Source organism: Chanodichthys erythropterus, chromosome 21 (genome assembly GCF_024489055.1).
Source record: "Chanodichthys erythropterus isolate Z2021 chromosome 21, ASM2448905v1, whole genome shotgun sequence".
NCBI classification, from domain to species: Eukaryota; Metazoa; Chordata; class Actinopteri; order Cypriniformes; family Xenocyprididae; genus Chanodichthys; species Chanodichthys erythropterus.
The window spans coordinates 37,465,779-37,481,558 of record NC_090241.1 but is presented as its reverse complement, the minus strand read 5'-3'; the positions used below and the strand labels follow the sequence as shown (position 1 = coordinate 37,481,558).

The window sequence follows — 15,780 nt, the reverse complement described above, 5'->3', positions numbered from 1 at the left end:
ATCAACATGATTCACCCTGAACAAGACGATAGTGTGTCATCAGACGTGTTTCTGTGAGCGTCTGATAGGCTCAATGCCTTAATATTGAGTTGATAGTCGCTCTCCACACCCACATCAAACTCTACAGCAACACTCACAATTCATGATCATCTCCACAAAAATATTAAATTCACATGTATATCCAACTTTTACTCACATACTGTGATATATATACTACAAAATATATGCCATACTTTCACCTCACTATAAGGCATTAAAATGTAAACATTAAAAGAATGACTTTCTATAAAGCTGCTTGTGTTTTATGAAAAGCTCTATACAAATAAAAAAAGACTATTTTGATGTAAATACACAGTTTTGACCTGCAGTAATCTGTCATTCAGCACATCTTAGTCTTATTTTTAACAAAAACTAATCAAATGTGGATGTCTGACCTTCAGCATTTACTGGAGGTTCTGTGTTCAGACATGACGCCGCTTACACGTATGTGGAATATAGTTTAATGACAGGAGATATGTACAGTATGAGCTCAAATCCTCATGACTTCATGGATCAGCTGATGTTGTTCAGTTTGAGCAGGTGATGTCTGTCCTGCAGGAGTCTGAGCAGATCCTCCAGAGTCTCGCCGCCCCGCAGGAACGCCTGACAAACACAAGCAGATGAGAGACTGGAATACGGCCTCGATTTGGGAAAATCTCAGACAATTTGCTGTTGAAGCCTGGCATATGAAATAATAGTCCGAAAAAATATGTTTGAAATGGAACATTAACATGAAATATAAAAGAAATCTAAATAAATTTTTTTTTTTTTGAGAATCATATTTGATCTATCAGGCTTTAATGGCTCATATAGTCTGATATAGTGAGAATATAAAGGTAAAAACAGCTCCGTTTTAATATTCAGAGACTCAAACTGAGCAAATAGGCTGTTTGCTGCAGATGCTGATATTAATATGAAAGTAAATCAATGGGATCATTATAACAGTACAGCTGAAATAAAATACATAAATATCAATATCTGCCAATAATGCCTTAGTAAGATGATATTTAAATGCTTAGTTTTATGATCAAAGCTCTGTAGTTTTAAAACATATAATGCAATACGATGATGATTGATAAACGATGGTCATATTTGATAATGTCTGGATAATCGAGTAAAGCTGCTTCAGTCCAGTTGAAATATTACTAACAATATCAAAGTTATTCTAATGTTTGCTTGATAAAAGAGTCTAAAGCATCAGAAGGACTGGAGGAGATCGACAGGTTCATCAGATCTTCATCATTTAGATCAGATAAGATACAGTAGCTTTATATGGTTAATATCGACAGGATTCAGAACGTTACCTTGATGTCACGCGTCACATGACCAATCCTGTGGTCCGTCACTCGATCTTGGCTGAAGTTATAAGTGCGTATTCTGTCCGACTGACATCGAGTGCCCACCTGAACCACACACACACACACACACGTAATAATGCGTTAATAAAGTCATTATAAAGTGTTCATGTCAAGACAATCATGTTCTGTCGTCTCGTTTTCCAGCATAAATATCTAAACATTCTTTAATCAAGATACATTTCCTGATGTTAAGTCTTGTTTTCTGAAAAATGCATCAGAATGAAGTGAGTTTGTGCTTAAAACAAACAAATATCTGCCAATGGAGTCAGAAAAATAATCAAATTTTCCCTTTGAATTAATATTTTTTACAGTCTGACTCTCTTGATGAAGCACAAGGTCATGGTCTGATGGTGGATCGATCTGATCGGTGAACTGGCCTGTTGTCTGCGTGCGGTGTGCGTCTGCTCTCTCTGCTGTCCCATGATGCTCTGGTACAGCCGCGCGCGGAGCACACGCAGAGCCGTATCGCGGTTCTTCAGCTGAGAGCGAAACTGCTGACATTCGGCGACGGTTCCTGAAGACGAGAGACAAAACTGAGTCCTGAGTCAGTGATCGAACGTCGTCAGATATATTCATCACTCATCACTGAATCTTGAGTGACCCGGCGCACCTGTGGGCAGGTGAACCACCCGTACGGCGCTGTCGGTGGTGTTGACGCTCTGTCCGCCCGCGCCGCGTGACCTGAACGTGTCGATCCGCAGGTCTTTGGACGCGATGTGAACGTCGACCTGCAGAGTTACAGACGTCACTCAGAACAGAAGACACACGAGCAGAATGCAGTAAAGAGAAGACGTCTCTGACATCACGCGGCTGCGGCAGCACGACGACCGTCATGGTTCCCGTGTGGATGCGCTGCATGCGTGACGACAGACCCACTTCAGGAATCCTCTGCACTCGGTGCGTCCCGCCCTCGAACCTCAGCCAGCGATACACTGAGTCACCTGAGATCCTGACGGAGGCGTGATGAAGCCCTCCTGACGACACACACACACACAATTAGTTTCTATTATGCTAAATTTTTCATTAAAAAAAATTCTACTCACTATAGTAATGCACCATTAAATGTTAGTTCATTTTTATTTATTTATATTAACATTTTATTTATTTATTTTAATGTTATTTATTATCTTCAATTAACAACTAATTATTTTTTATTTTATTTATTTATATTAATAAACAATTTATACACTGAAAAATGTATATTATAATCTAAAAGTTTCTAAACAGTTACATTATATATTTTTCTACTCACTATAGTAATGTACTGTTAAATGTATTATATATATAGTACAGTCCAAAAGTTTGGAAACACTAAGATTTTTAATGTTTTTAAAAGAAGTTTCATCTGCTCACCAAGGCTACATTTATTTAATAAAAAATACAGTAAAAACAGTAATATTGTGAAATATTATTACAATTTAAAATAACTGTGTACTATTTAAATATATTTGACAAAGTAATTTATTCCTGTGATCAAAGCTGAATTTTCAGCATCATTACTCCAGTCTTCAGTGTCACATGATCCTTCAGAAATCATTCTAATATGCTGATCTGCTGCTCAAGAAACATTTATGATTATTTTCAATGTTGAAAACAGTTGTGTACTTTTTTTTTCAGGATTCCTTGATGAATAGAAAGTTCAAAAGAACAGCATTTATCTGAAATACAAAGCTTCTGTAGCATTATACACTACCGTTCAAAAGTTTGGGGTCAGTAAGAATTTTTATTTTTTTGAAAAGAAATTAAAGAAATGAATACTTTTATTCAGCAAGGATGCATTAAATCGATCAAAAGTGGCAGAAAAGACATTTATAATGTTACAAAAGATTAGATTTCAGATAAACACTGTTCTTCTGAACTTTCTATTCATCAAATAATCCTGAAAAAAAATATTGTACACAAATATTTTCTACAATTGTACACATTAAATGTTTCTTGAGCAGCAGATCAGCATATTAGAATGATTTCTGAAGGATCATGTGACACTGAAGACTGGAGTAATGATGCTGAAAATTCAGCTTTGATCACAGGAATAAATTACTTTGTCAAATATATTTAAATTAGTTATAATTAGTTATAAAATAAAGTTATTTTAAATTGTAATAATATTTCAAAATATTTCTGTTTTTACTGTATTTTTAATTAAATAAATGTAGCCTTGGTGAGCAGACGAAACTTCTTTTAAAAACATTAAAAATCTTGGTGGTTCCAAACTTTTGGACTGTACTGTATATTTGCTTATTTATTGAGTTTTATTTTTATTTGTTTATTTTAATCTAATTTAATCTGTTTAATAGGATTAATAACCAATATTTTATTTTATTTATAGTAATCTAATCTAATCAAAACTTATTTATTTTAATGTCATTTTTATTTATTTACTTTAATCTTAATAAACTAATAATTAGTATTTTTATTTTATTTATATTAATAAAAACATTTATTTTACTGTAATTTAAGCTATTTTAATTAATTAATTAATTAATGTATTTTGAGATTAAAGATATTTTTTACTAATATTAACTAATATATTTTCATTTTAATTACATTTTTAGTTATTTTTTATTTTAATCTAATTTAATAACTAACTAATATTTTATTTTATTTGTATTAATCAAAACTTTTATTTCTTTATTTTAATCTAATTTAATGGATTTAATGGATTAATAACTAATATTTTTTATTTTATTTGTATAAATAATTTTTTATTTCTTTTAATCTAATTTAATTTATTTAATACAATAACAACATTTTTTTGTATGAATAAATGTATTATTTTTATTTTTTATTATATTAATACTTTTTAAATATATTTAATCTATTTTAAAAAATTAATTACTAAGTAATAATTCTTTTATTTTTATATTAATGAAAACTTTTATTTATTTATTTTAATCTAGTTTTACCTATTTAATGGAGTAATAACTAGCTAATATTTTTTAATCATTTATTATCATTAATTTATTGACATAATTACTTTAATGTTTTCATTCAGAGTTTCTCTAGTCCTGAGGACCCCGGGGCCGATGGATAAGCGAGGCGTACCGTAATCTGCCGGAGTGTAATTGCAGAGCTCAAAGTCCCAGTTTTTGTAGGAGGCAAAGCCGTGGTACATGTCAAAGATCTCTCGCGTGAACTGCTGGCAGATGTCTCCTACATCAACACACACACACGTGTCACACAGCCGTCAGTGAACGTCTCGTATCTGATGAGAACGTGATCAAACCTCCAGTGGTTCGTCCTGCCGCCACCTCCAGCACGACGCTCCTGTCGTCCAGATCATCGGCGGGAACCAGCGCCTCGATCAGCTGAAACATGAAATCAACATGTGACTTTCTCCAGACACCATTCCTGAAGGATGAGTGAAGGAACCGTCCAAACCTTCCTGTTCAGCTGCTCTATCCTCCTGCTCAGATCTTCATGTTCCTCTCGCAAGAGCAAAAGCATCTGCTGCTCTTCAGCTGCCGTGTCTGAAACACACAATCACAATCACTCACTCCTGACTCACTCCAGACTCACTCCTGACACACTCCTGACACACTCCAGACACACTCCAGACTCACTCCTGACACACTCCTGACACACTCCAGACTCACTCCAGACTCACTCCTGACACACTCCTGACACACTCCTGACTCACTCCTGACACACTCCTGACACACTCCAGACACACTCCTGACACACTCCTGACACACTCCTGACACACTCCAGACTCACTCCTGACACACTCCTGACACACTCCTGACACACTCCTGACACACTCCAGACTCACTCCTGACACACTCCTGACACACTCCTGACTCACTCCTGACACACTCCAGACACACTCCTGACACACTCCTGACACACTCCTGACACACTCCAGACTCACTCCAGACACACTCCTGACTCACTCCTGACTCACTCCAGACACACTCCAGACACACTCCAGACACACTCCAGACTCACCCCTGACACACTCCAGACACACTCCTGAGTCACTCCTGAGTCACTCCTGAGTCACTCCTGACACACTCCTGACACACTCCTGACTCACTCCAGACACACTCCAGACACACTCCAGACTCACCCCTGACACACTCCAGACACACTCCTGAGTCACTCCTGAGTCACTCCTGACACACTCCAGACTCACTCCTGACTCACTCCAGACACACTCCAGACTCACCCCTGGCACACCCCTGACACACTCCAGACACACTCCTGAGTCACTCCTGACACACTCCAGACTCACTCCTGACACACTCCAGACTCACTCCTGACACACTCCAGACACACTCCTGAGTCACTCCTGACACACTCCAGACTCACTCCAGACTCACTCCAGAGTCACTCCTGACACACTCCAGACTCACTCCAGACTCACTCCTGACACACTCCTGACACACTCCTGACACACTCCTGACACACTCCAGACACACTCCTGACTCACTCCTGACTCACTCCAGACACACTCCAGACTCACTCCAGACTCACCCCTGGCACACCCCTGACACACTCCAGACTCACTCCTGACACACTCCAGACACACTCCAGACTCACTCCAGACACACTCCAGACTCACTCCAGACTCACCCCTGACACACTCCAGACTCACTCCAGACACACTCCTGACTCACTCCTGACACACTCCAGACACACTCCTGACACACTCCTGACACACTCCAGACTCACTCCTGACACACTCCTGACACACTCCTGACACACTCCTGACTCACTCCTGACACACTCCAGACACACTCCTGACACACTCCAGACACACTCCAGACTCACTCCTGACTCACTCCTGACACACTCCTGACTCACTCCAGACACACTCCAGACACACTCCTGACTCACTCCTGACTCACTCCAGACACACTCCAGACACACTCCAGACACACTCCAGACTCACCCCTGACACACTCCAGACACACTCCTGACTCACTCCAGACACACTCCAGACACACTCCAGACTCACCCCTGACACACTCCAGACACACTCCTGAGTCACTCCTGAGTCACTCCTGACACACTCCAGACTCACTCCTGACTCACTCCAGACACACTCCAGACACACTCCAGACTCACCCCTGGCACACCCCTGACACACTCCAGACACACTCCTGAGTCACTCCTGACACACTCCAGACTCACTCCTGACACACTCCAGACTCACTCCTGACACACTCCAGACACACTCCTGAGTCACTCCTGACACACTCCAGACTCACTCCTGACTCACTCCAGACACACTCCAGACTCACCCCTGGCACACCCCTGACACACCTGACACACTCCAGACTCACTCCTGACACACTCCAGACACACTCCTGAGTCACTCCTGACACACTCCAGACACACTCCAGACTCACTCCTGACACACTCCTGACTCACTCCAGACACACTCCAGACTCACTCCTGACACACTCCTGACTCACTCCAGACACACTCCAGACACACTCCTGACTCACTCCTGACTCACTCCAGACACACTCCAGACACACTCCAGACTCACCCCTGACACACTCCAGACACACTCCAGACACACTCCTGAGTCACTCCTGAGTCACTCCTGAGTCACTCCTGACACACTCCTGACTCACTCCTGACTCACTCCTGACACACTCCAGACTCACTCCAGACTCACTCCAGACTCACTCCTGACTCTCTCCTGACTCTCTCCTGACTCACTCCAGACTCACTCCAGACACACTCCTGACTCACTCCAGACACACTCCTGAGTCACTCCAGACACACTCCAGACTCACTCCAGACTCACTCCAGACTCACTCCTGACACACTCCAGACACACTCCTGAGTCACTCCTGACACACTCCTGACTCACTCCAGACACACTCCAGACTCACTCCAGACTCACTCCAGACTCACTCCAGACACACTCCTGAGTCACTCCTGACACACTCCAGACACACTCCTGAGTCACTCCTGAGTCACTCCTGACACACTCCTGACTCACTCCAGACCACTCCTGACTCACTCCTGACTCACTCCAGACACACTCCTGACTCACTCCTGAGTCACTCCAGACACACTCCAGACTCACTCCAGACTCACCCCTGGCACACCCCTGACACACTCCAGACTCACTCCTGACACACTCCTGACACACTCCAGACACACTCCAGACTCACCCCTGACACACTCCAGACACACTCCTGAGTCACTCCTGAGTCACTCCTGACACACTCCAGACTCACTCCTGACTCACTCCTGACACACTCCTGACACACTCCTGACTCACTCCAGACTCACTCCTGACTCTCTCCTGACTCTCTCCTGACTCACTCCAGACTCACTCCAGACACACTCCTGACTCACTCCAGACACACTCCTGAGTCACTCCAGACACACTCCAGACTCACTCCAGACTCACTCCAGACTCACTCCTGACACACTCCAGACACACTCCTGAGTCACTCCTGACACACTCCTGACTCACTCCAGACACACTCCAGACTCACTCCAGACTCACTCCAGACTCACTCCAGACTCACTCCAGACACACTCCTGAGTCACTCCTGACACACTCCAGACACACTCCTGAGTCACTCCTGAGTCACTCCTGACACACTCCTGACTCACTCCAGACCACTCCTGACTCACTCCTGACTCACTCCAGACACACTCCTGACTCACTCCTGAGTCACTCCAGACACACTCCAGACTCACTCCAGACTCACCCCTGGCACACCCCTGACACACTCCAGACTCACTCCTGACACACTCCTGACACACTCCAGACACACTCCAGACTCACCCCTGACACACTCCAGACACACTCCTGAGTCACTCCTGAGTCACTCCTGACACACTCCAGACTCACTCCTGACTCACTCCTGACACACTCCTGACACACTCCTGACACACTCCAGACACACTCCTGACTCACTCCTGAGTCACTCCAGACTCACTCCTGACACACTCCAGACTCACTCCTGACACACTCCTGACACACTCCAGACACACTCCTGAGTCACTCCTGACACACTCCAGACTCACTCCAGACTCACTCCAGACTCACACCTGACACACTCCTGACTCACTCCAGACTCACTCCTGACACACTCCTGACACACTCCTGACTCACCCCTGACACACTCCTGACTCACTCCAGACTCACTCCTGACACACTCCTGACACACTCCTGACTCACTCCTGACACACTCCAGACTCACTCCTGACACACTCCTGACACACTCCAGACACACTCCTGAGTCACTCCTGACACACTCCTGACTCACTCCTGACACACTCCAGACTCACTCCAGACTCACTCCTGACTCTCTCCTGACTCTCTCCTGACTCACTCCAGACTCACTCCAGACACACTCCTGACTCACTCCAGACACACTCCTGACTCACTCCAGACACACTCCTGACTCACTCCTGAGTCACTCCAGACACACTCCAGACTCACTCCTGAGTCACTCCAGACACACTCCAGACTCACTCCTGACTCACTCCTGACTCACTCCTGACTCACTCCTGACACACTCCAGACACACTCCAGACACACTCCTGAGTCACTCCTGACACACTCCTGACTCACTCCTGACACACTCCAGACACACTCCAGACTCACTCCTGACTCTCTCCTGACTCACTCCAGACTCACTCCAGACACACTCCTGAGTCACTCCTGAGTCACTCCTGACACACTCCTGACTCACTCCAGACCACTCCTGACTCACTCCTGACACACTCCTGACTCACTCCAGACACACTCCAGACACACTCCTGACTCACTCCTGAGTCACTCCAGACACACTCCTGACTCACTCCTGAGTCACTCCAGACTCACTCCTGACACACTCCTGACACACTCCAGACACACTCCAGACACACTCCAGACTCACTCCTGAGTCACTCCTGAGTCACTCCAGACACACTCCAGACTCACTCCAGACTCACCCCTGACACACTCCAGACTCACTCCAGACTCACTCCTGAGTCACTCCAGACTCACTCCTGAGTCATTCCTGACACACTCCAGACTCACTCCTGACTCACTGCGGCAGCCCTGACACATCAAATTACACAAGCCTGGGTACATCAATTATGAGATTAAAAAAATGAAATTATGACATACTAATTTATAATTATAAAAAAGGCAATTATGAGACAGTCAAAATTATAACTACAGTGAAATTACGACAAAAAGTCAATTATGAGATAAAAAGTTGAAATTAAAGTTGAATGTATGACAAAAAAGTCATAATTATGAAATAAAAATTTTTATTACGACATACTAAGTCATAATTGACAGTCCATTACGAGATAAAAGATTTGTAATTATGAGTCATAATTATGAGATAAAAAATTTAACTATGACATACCAAGTGAAAATTGACAAAAAGTCAATTATGAGATCAAAAAGTTGAAATTATGGCACCAATACATAATTATGAGATTAAAAATGCGTAATTATGAGTCATAATAGAGATAAAACATTGATATGACAGACATAATTATGAGATAAAAATGGACAAAAAGTCAATTAGATCAAAAAGTTTCGAAATTTTTGAAATTATGACATATTAAGTCATAAATACAAGATAAAGGGTTGAAATTAACAGTTAACGAAAAAGTCACAATTATGAGATAAATAATTGAATTATGACATAACAGTCAAAATTGACAAAAAGTCAATTATGAGATGAAAAAGTTGAAATTATGACATAAAGTGTCCAAATTATGACAAAGTTAAAATTATCAGATAAAAAGTTGATATGACAAAGAATCATAATGAGGTAAAGTCATAATTATGTGATAAAATTTATTTTATAAAATTATTGTCTTCCAGTTATTGAACTATTAGTCTCATATTTGATGAAGATTGCAACATTGTTTCTTTTATTTTCTTCATTATTTCTGTGAAGCTGCTTTGAAACTGTAGAAATAAAGCTGAACAAACATGAGTGATGGACAGTGATGAAGACATACACACACACACACACACACACACACACACACACACACACACACACACACTCACTGTGAATGAGAGTGTGTATCTCCTCCAGTTCTCTGAGCGATACTCTCGTTCTCTCAATCGTGTCCATCACCCTCGTCACTTCCGCCAGCCGCAGGTTCAGAGTTCTCCGGTCAGTGTCGGTCAGCTGATCGCTCTCTAAACGGCTGGTGACAGTCTCGTGCTCGTCCATCACGCGTTTAATGCGCCTCTGAACCGCCTCGTTCTTCAGGAAATCATCACTTTTGTGGCTGTTTGATCTGCAGATCTTCACAGGCTGAAGAAGAGGTGAGACGCGCCGCAGGATCCGCCGCAGAGCCGCCGACATCAGCCACGCACACTGATCCTGGGTCAGTCAGTAAACACACTAATCTAGACTGACACCAGTTCATGAATCACTCCAGCGGCTAATAAAGGTTTATTTTGTCTATTTACTGCTCATCCTCATGAAACTAAAGGTCAGTGACGTACAAGAGCTCACGTGGCCACAGAAACAACAGGAACCCGAGATGCTTAGTGGGCGTGGCTTCATAGCCAGTGCTGTCTCTGATTGGTCAGGCACAATGTAAGCTGTTACTGTTCTCAGGACGGACTAATCACAGTCGATTGAGATTGCCGGTTCACGGCGATTGATTTAACAATTTTATATAGATTGCAGTAGATGATTTCCGTTTGTTTGCCAAGTAAATATACTCTGAATAAATTAGATTAAAAAAGACTTGCTGTTGCATAAATGTTTCTAATAAAGCAGAAATTAACTGAGATTTCAGCGACCCCTGGAGGAGTAACGTCACCAGCGCGTGGGCTCATGGGATGTGTAGTCTACACGAGTAACTGGTCAAATTTTGTAAGAGAATATTTTATTCTTAACAGGCACTGCTGGACATCTGAACATCTGTCCAGAGTTGCAAGTTTTTATTTATTTATTTATTTTTATTAGGTGGAGGAAACAACCTTTCATAAGAAACAAATATAGATTACAGACAAAGAAAAATGCAGTATGAGGCGGTTCATGGAATCGGTCCAAACCCTGAGCGAATCATCTGCTCTCTTCATCATCAGAAACTGTTCTGAGTTCAGTTCTCACTTCTCCAGTCACTAATACGCTACAAGTCTCTGTAAATGACTGTCAATGTAGAAACAGTTATTCTGAGCGGATCCGACACAAGGACAGAGAGAGAGTGACCGCAGAACAGTGCACTGGACTCAGGATGGACACCGCTGTGAACGCGCGCGTGACTGTGGCCGTGAGTGTGATCGGGTTCCTCCAGCTCGTGTCCGCGGTCACACTGCTGCTGCACTGCACTGGATTCATCACACAGGTACTGCAGCATAAACATCTGGACAGTTTAGGGAAAACATGGATATAGTGGGGAGTTTAAAAATGTAAAGTCAATGAAAATGTCTAATTGTAATAAATAGGATGAATTCAGGTTGATTGCGACACTTTTTCAAATAATATCAATGGAAAAATGTGTCCCAATCACCCGAATTCAATTTATTTGTGTAGTTATGATCAGTCCTAAAACATAATTGATAATTGATTTGAATAATGACACTATTGTCTTCTGTAGAGCTGCTTTACAGCTGAATTTGCTTCATTGATTCTGTTATTTTTATTGCTGGATTGTTGATGATTGACAGCACTAGTCAAGTCAAGTCAAATTTATTTATATAGCGCTTTTACAATTGCTAATTGTTTCAAAGCAGCTTTACATATTAGAAACACAGAAAAAAGAGAAGTGGTTAAAAATAAACTGTACTAGTGTCAGTGATTCCCATCAGAACTGTGATTCTCCTGCTTCCCATCAGGATCCCGGCTGGATCAGCTCGTTTACTGCCTTCTCTAATGTTTCTGATCTCTTCCAGATGGATTCAGTCACAGAGCTGAAGAACCACTCTGAGGTACGAGGCTTTCTTTGATTCATTTGTTTGATTTTGTTGTATGAACCCAGCTGACAAAAATATGATCTAAGAAAGTTTTTCTAACGTTCCCATTAACTTATTTTTGAAAATGTCCTTTGAAAGTTCAAAATGTCCAGTTTTTAAAAATGTGAACATGAAGGAACATTACAATGTATCGTTCTTCAAACATTAAGGGAACGTTACTTTTGAATGTTCTCTGAAACAAGTAGCAACATTTAAAATGTTCTGAGACGTTCACTGTTAGCTGAGAATATCATGTGAAAGTATTATCTGAGTTTAATCAATGCTGTATAAATATATTAAAGACATCTTGATTGTTTTAAAACAGGCGGTTATTAAAGACACAGTCGTCAGTGAACGATCAGCACGTCAGAAACACAGAGAAACTGCAGCAGCTGCTCACCTGCCCATCAAACCCTCCAGACAGACACACAGTAACTGCAAATCATTCACATGATCTCTCTCACACTGCAAACAATGTGTTTCTGTCTCGTTTTCCAGCACAAATATCTAAACATTCTTAAATCAAGATATATTTACTGGACAAGCAAAATGACTGAAGATATTAAGTCTTGTTTTCTGAGAAAATCATCAAAATGTAATGAGTTAAAGTGGACCTATAATGCTCCTTTCACAAGATAGTCTCTGGTGTCTCCAGAATGTGTGTGTAAAGTTTTGTGCTCAAAATCCCCCACAGATCATTTATTATAGCTTGTCAAATTTGCCCCTATTTGTGTCTGTGCAAAAACACGCCGTTTTTGTGTGTGTCCCTTTAAATGCAAATGAGCTGCTGCTCCAGAAGAGGGCGGAGCTTTAACAGTTCAACAACAACAAAGCTGGAGAATCTCACGCAGCAAAATGAGGAAAGTGTTCAGCCTTACATTGTTCAAACCGGAGTCGACACTGATGGAGAGACTCAGGAAGAAGTTACAACTTTTAGACGTTTCTGAATGGTTAGTGGATAAATTGATGTAGTTGCTGTGGAGTTGATTCAACTCATCCACTAGCATGTGCCGTCATGTTCATCTTTTGTGTTGAATTGACCCTCGTTTGGTGTAAAATGACGGCATGACAACAACACTCGACTACAACAACTCTTCCTCTTCTCTAAAGCTGCCCAACATGGCCCCGCCCCCTTTGCTGAGTGTTCTCGGGGGCGGGGTTTATGTAAATGTTAGGGTTTGTGATGTCACTAGCCCGGGAAGAAGCTCGTTGTAGTTCATACCAGCCGTTTCTGTAAAAGAAAATATCTCTCTTTGCATTGTAACTTTGCAGATGTTGTTTATGATCAAACAGCAACATTACACACTAACTAAAGTTAAAAAAGTCAAATCATAATCAACCTCTGCTTTAAGAATGTTCAGATATTTGTGCTGGTAAATGACAAAAAAATATATTTTTTTAATAGTGTATTATCAGTTTTCTGGTGCGTGTGTGAATGTTATACTGTCGTTCTCAGGGAACATTCGTGCCACGATCATCCACTGGAACGCTGATCAGGGTCATCTGTCACGCTTCGGATACCACGACGGACGAATCCTTGTCCAGAAATCAGGGCTGTACTACATATACGCCAAAACCTGTTTCCGTCACTACGAGAGCCTGGAGACGGAGGCTAGTTCTGGCCCGGGCGCGTCTGATGCCGTCCAGCTCATCCAGTACGTGTTCCAGGAGCGAGTGACTCACAGCGCCCCCTCCAGGACAGTGCTGATGAAGACCGGCAGCACGCGCAGCTGGAGGAGAGGAGCGTACGACATGTGCTGCCACCAGCAGGCCGGTCTGTTCCCACTGCGGGACGGAGACGCCGTGTACGTCAGCGTCTCCAACTCATGGATGCTCGACCCGGAGGCCGAAGGAAGCTACTTTGGGGCTTTCAGGATCAGCAAATGAGCTCCGTGAGGAGACATATTTAATTTTATATTTAAAGAGGACCTATTATGCTCTTTCACAAAGTCTTGATGTTGTTTTTGTGCTCTACTAGATTGAATGTTGATTATTTTCCTCATATTCTCCATTGTTCAGCTCCTCTCTTCCCAGTCTGTCAGTAACGCTCTGTTTAGTTCCTGTCTCTATGAAGCCCCTCCTTCTGAAAAGCACAATGTGCTCTGATTGGTCGGCTGGAGCAGTGTGTTGTGATTGGTGTTTTGGGAAATGTCCCGCCCCTTACCATAACCGCCAGCTTCAACAAACTCAAGCAGGCCCCGCCCCTTTATTGTGCGTATGAATTATTTAAATGAGGAATATTGTGACGAGAACTCAAGGCGTTTCAGAAACACTGATATAGAGAAGAACTTGTTGAGATTTTTCATGCTCAAACAGCAACAGTTACACCGGAACAGTTTCAGGTTGATTTGGACTCGCGGGGAAAAACCCGTCTGAGCGTCTCATCCTGTTTGTCCACCAAACACAATGTGTGATACTTCCTCAGACGAGCAGGATTAGAAACAGACGCAAAACAATCAAACACAGGCCAAATATATATATATCAGAAATAGCAGAACGGGGTAAACAGTGTCTGAAGAATGAAAACTTCTGAACACATCATCATTGCACGACACACCCAACAATAAAAGACTCAAACAATCTGCAATAACATCTGTGTGAGATCCTAAACACTCCGAACACGGACATCAAACTGAGACGTAAACATGATGTCAGACTGACACAGTGAGAATCAGACGGCAGACAAACACTGATCTGAGGTCAGACGTCTGTATAAACAGTGTTTCTCTCGGACCGAGACTCGGGTCAGTTCTCAGTTAAACAGTAAATCGATCAGCCTTTGAAGCGTATAATAAACTAAGAAAAAGTAAAAATGTGAAAGGAAACATTGAGAAATATCAATATTCAAACACGTGCCCTGATGAAACACTGATGAATGTCAGTGTTTTATTGAGCAGATATTACAGAAGTAAAGTTTGTGTTCAGTCTGATGTTCTTATCTTTCAAGATGATGTCTTACAAACTTACTGAATTCTGCTTTTGTAAATGTCATCATGATTTGACTCCTGATAGTCCTGAAAGAATCAGACAGAATAAATAGAAAATGATTAATAAATTACTAATGTTTACCATCAATCTATGTCAGAAGTGTTTATGAAGTTTAGAGATACATTATAGTACTATTATTGGTAATAAAAGCATAATAATTTATTGATATTATTTGTTGTATTTATTTTATTTTGTAACTTTTTTTCTGAAAATAATATTTAATAAAAATATAAAATGTTTCTGTCAGTTATTGTTCTGAAGTAAAAAAAAAAAACACAGAAGAAAACATTTATGACTTAAAGGCTGAGATTTAAAGACAGGAGAGAACACACACACAAAAAACACACATTGACACAAACACACACACTGACATACACAAACATCACACTGACACAAACATCACACAAGACACAAGTTTTATAACTTTTCTCATTTCCGATTTACTTTAATTTGAAATACTAAAATAATTAAATCTATGAAATAATAAAAATA

The 15,780-nt window shown here is 41.7% G+C and overlaps 2 protein-coding genes across 2 annotated transcripts; one reads left to right on the top strand and one right to left on the bottom strand.

The window, feature by feature from the left end:
* Positions 1-158: 158 nt before the first annotated feature.
* mtrf1 (mitochondrial translational release factor 1) lies at positions 159-11,565 on the bottom strand. Its single transcript, XM_067373583.1, has 9 exons — positions 10,396-11,565; positions 4,779-4,867; positions 4,624-4,705; positions 4,443-4,550; positions 2,199-2,371; positions 2,008-2,125; positions 1,775-1,911; positions 1,344-1,442; positions 159-642 (listed from the first exon to the last, which is right to left on the bottom strand). Exons 1-9 carry the CDS (start codon positions 10,697-10,699, stop codon positions 553-555), a joined length of 1,200 nt encoding a protein of 399 aa, XP_067229684.1. The 5' UTR covers positions 10,700-11,565; the 3' UTR covers positions 159-552.
* On the top strand, positions 11,431-15,483 carry tnfsf11 (TNF superfamily member 11). Its single transcript, XM_067373585.1, has 4 exons — positions 11,431-11,693; positions 12,184-12,276; positions 12,626-12,731; positions 13,757-15,483. The coding sequence occupies exons 1-4, from the start codon at positions 11,583-11,585 to the stop codon at positions 14,185-14,187; spliced, it is 741 nt and encodes a 246-aa protein (XP_067229686.1). The 5' UTR covers positions 11,431-11,582; the 3' UTR covers positions 14,188-15,483.
* Positions 15,484-15,780: the final 297 nt, after the last annotated feature.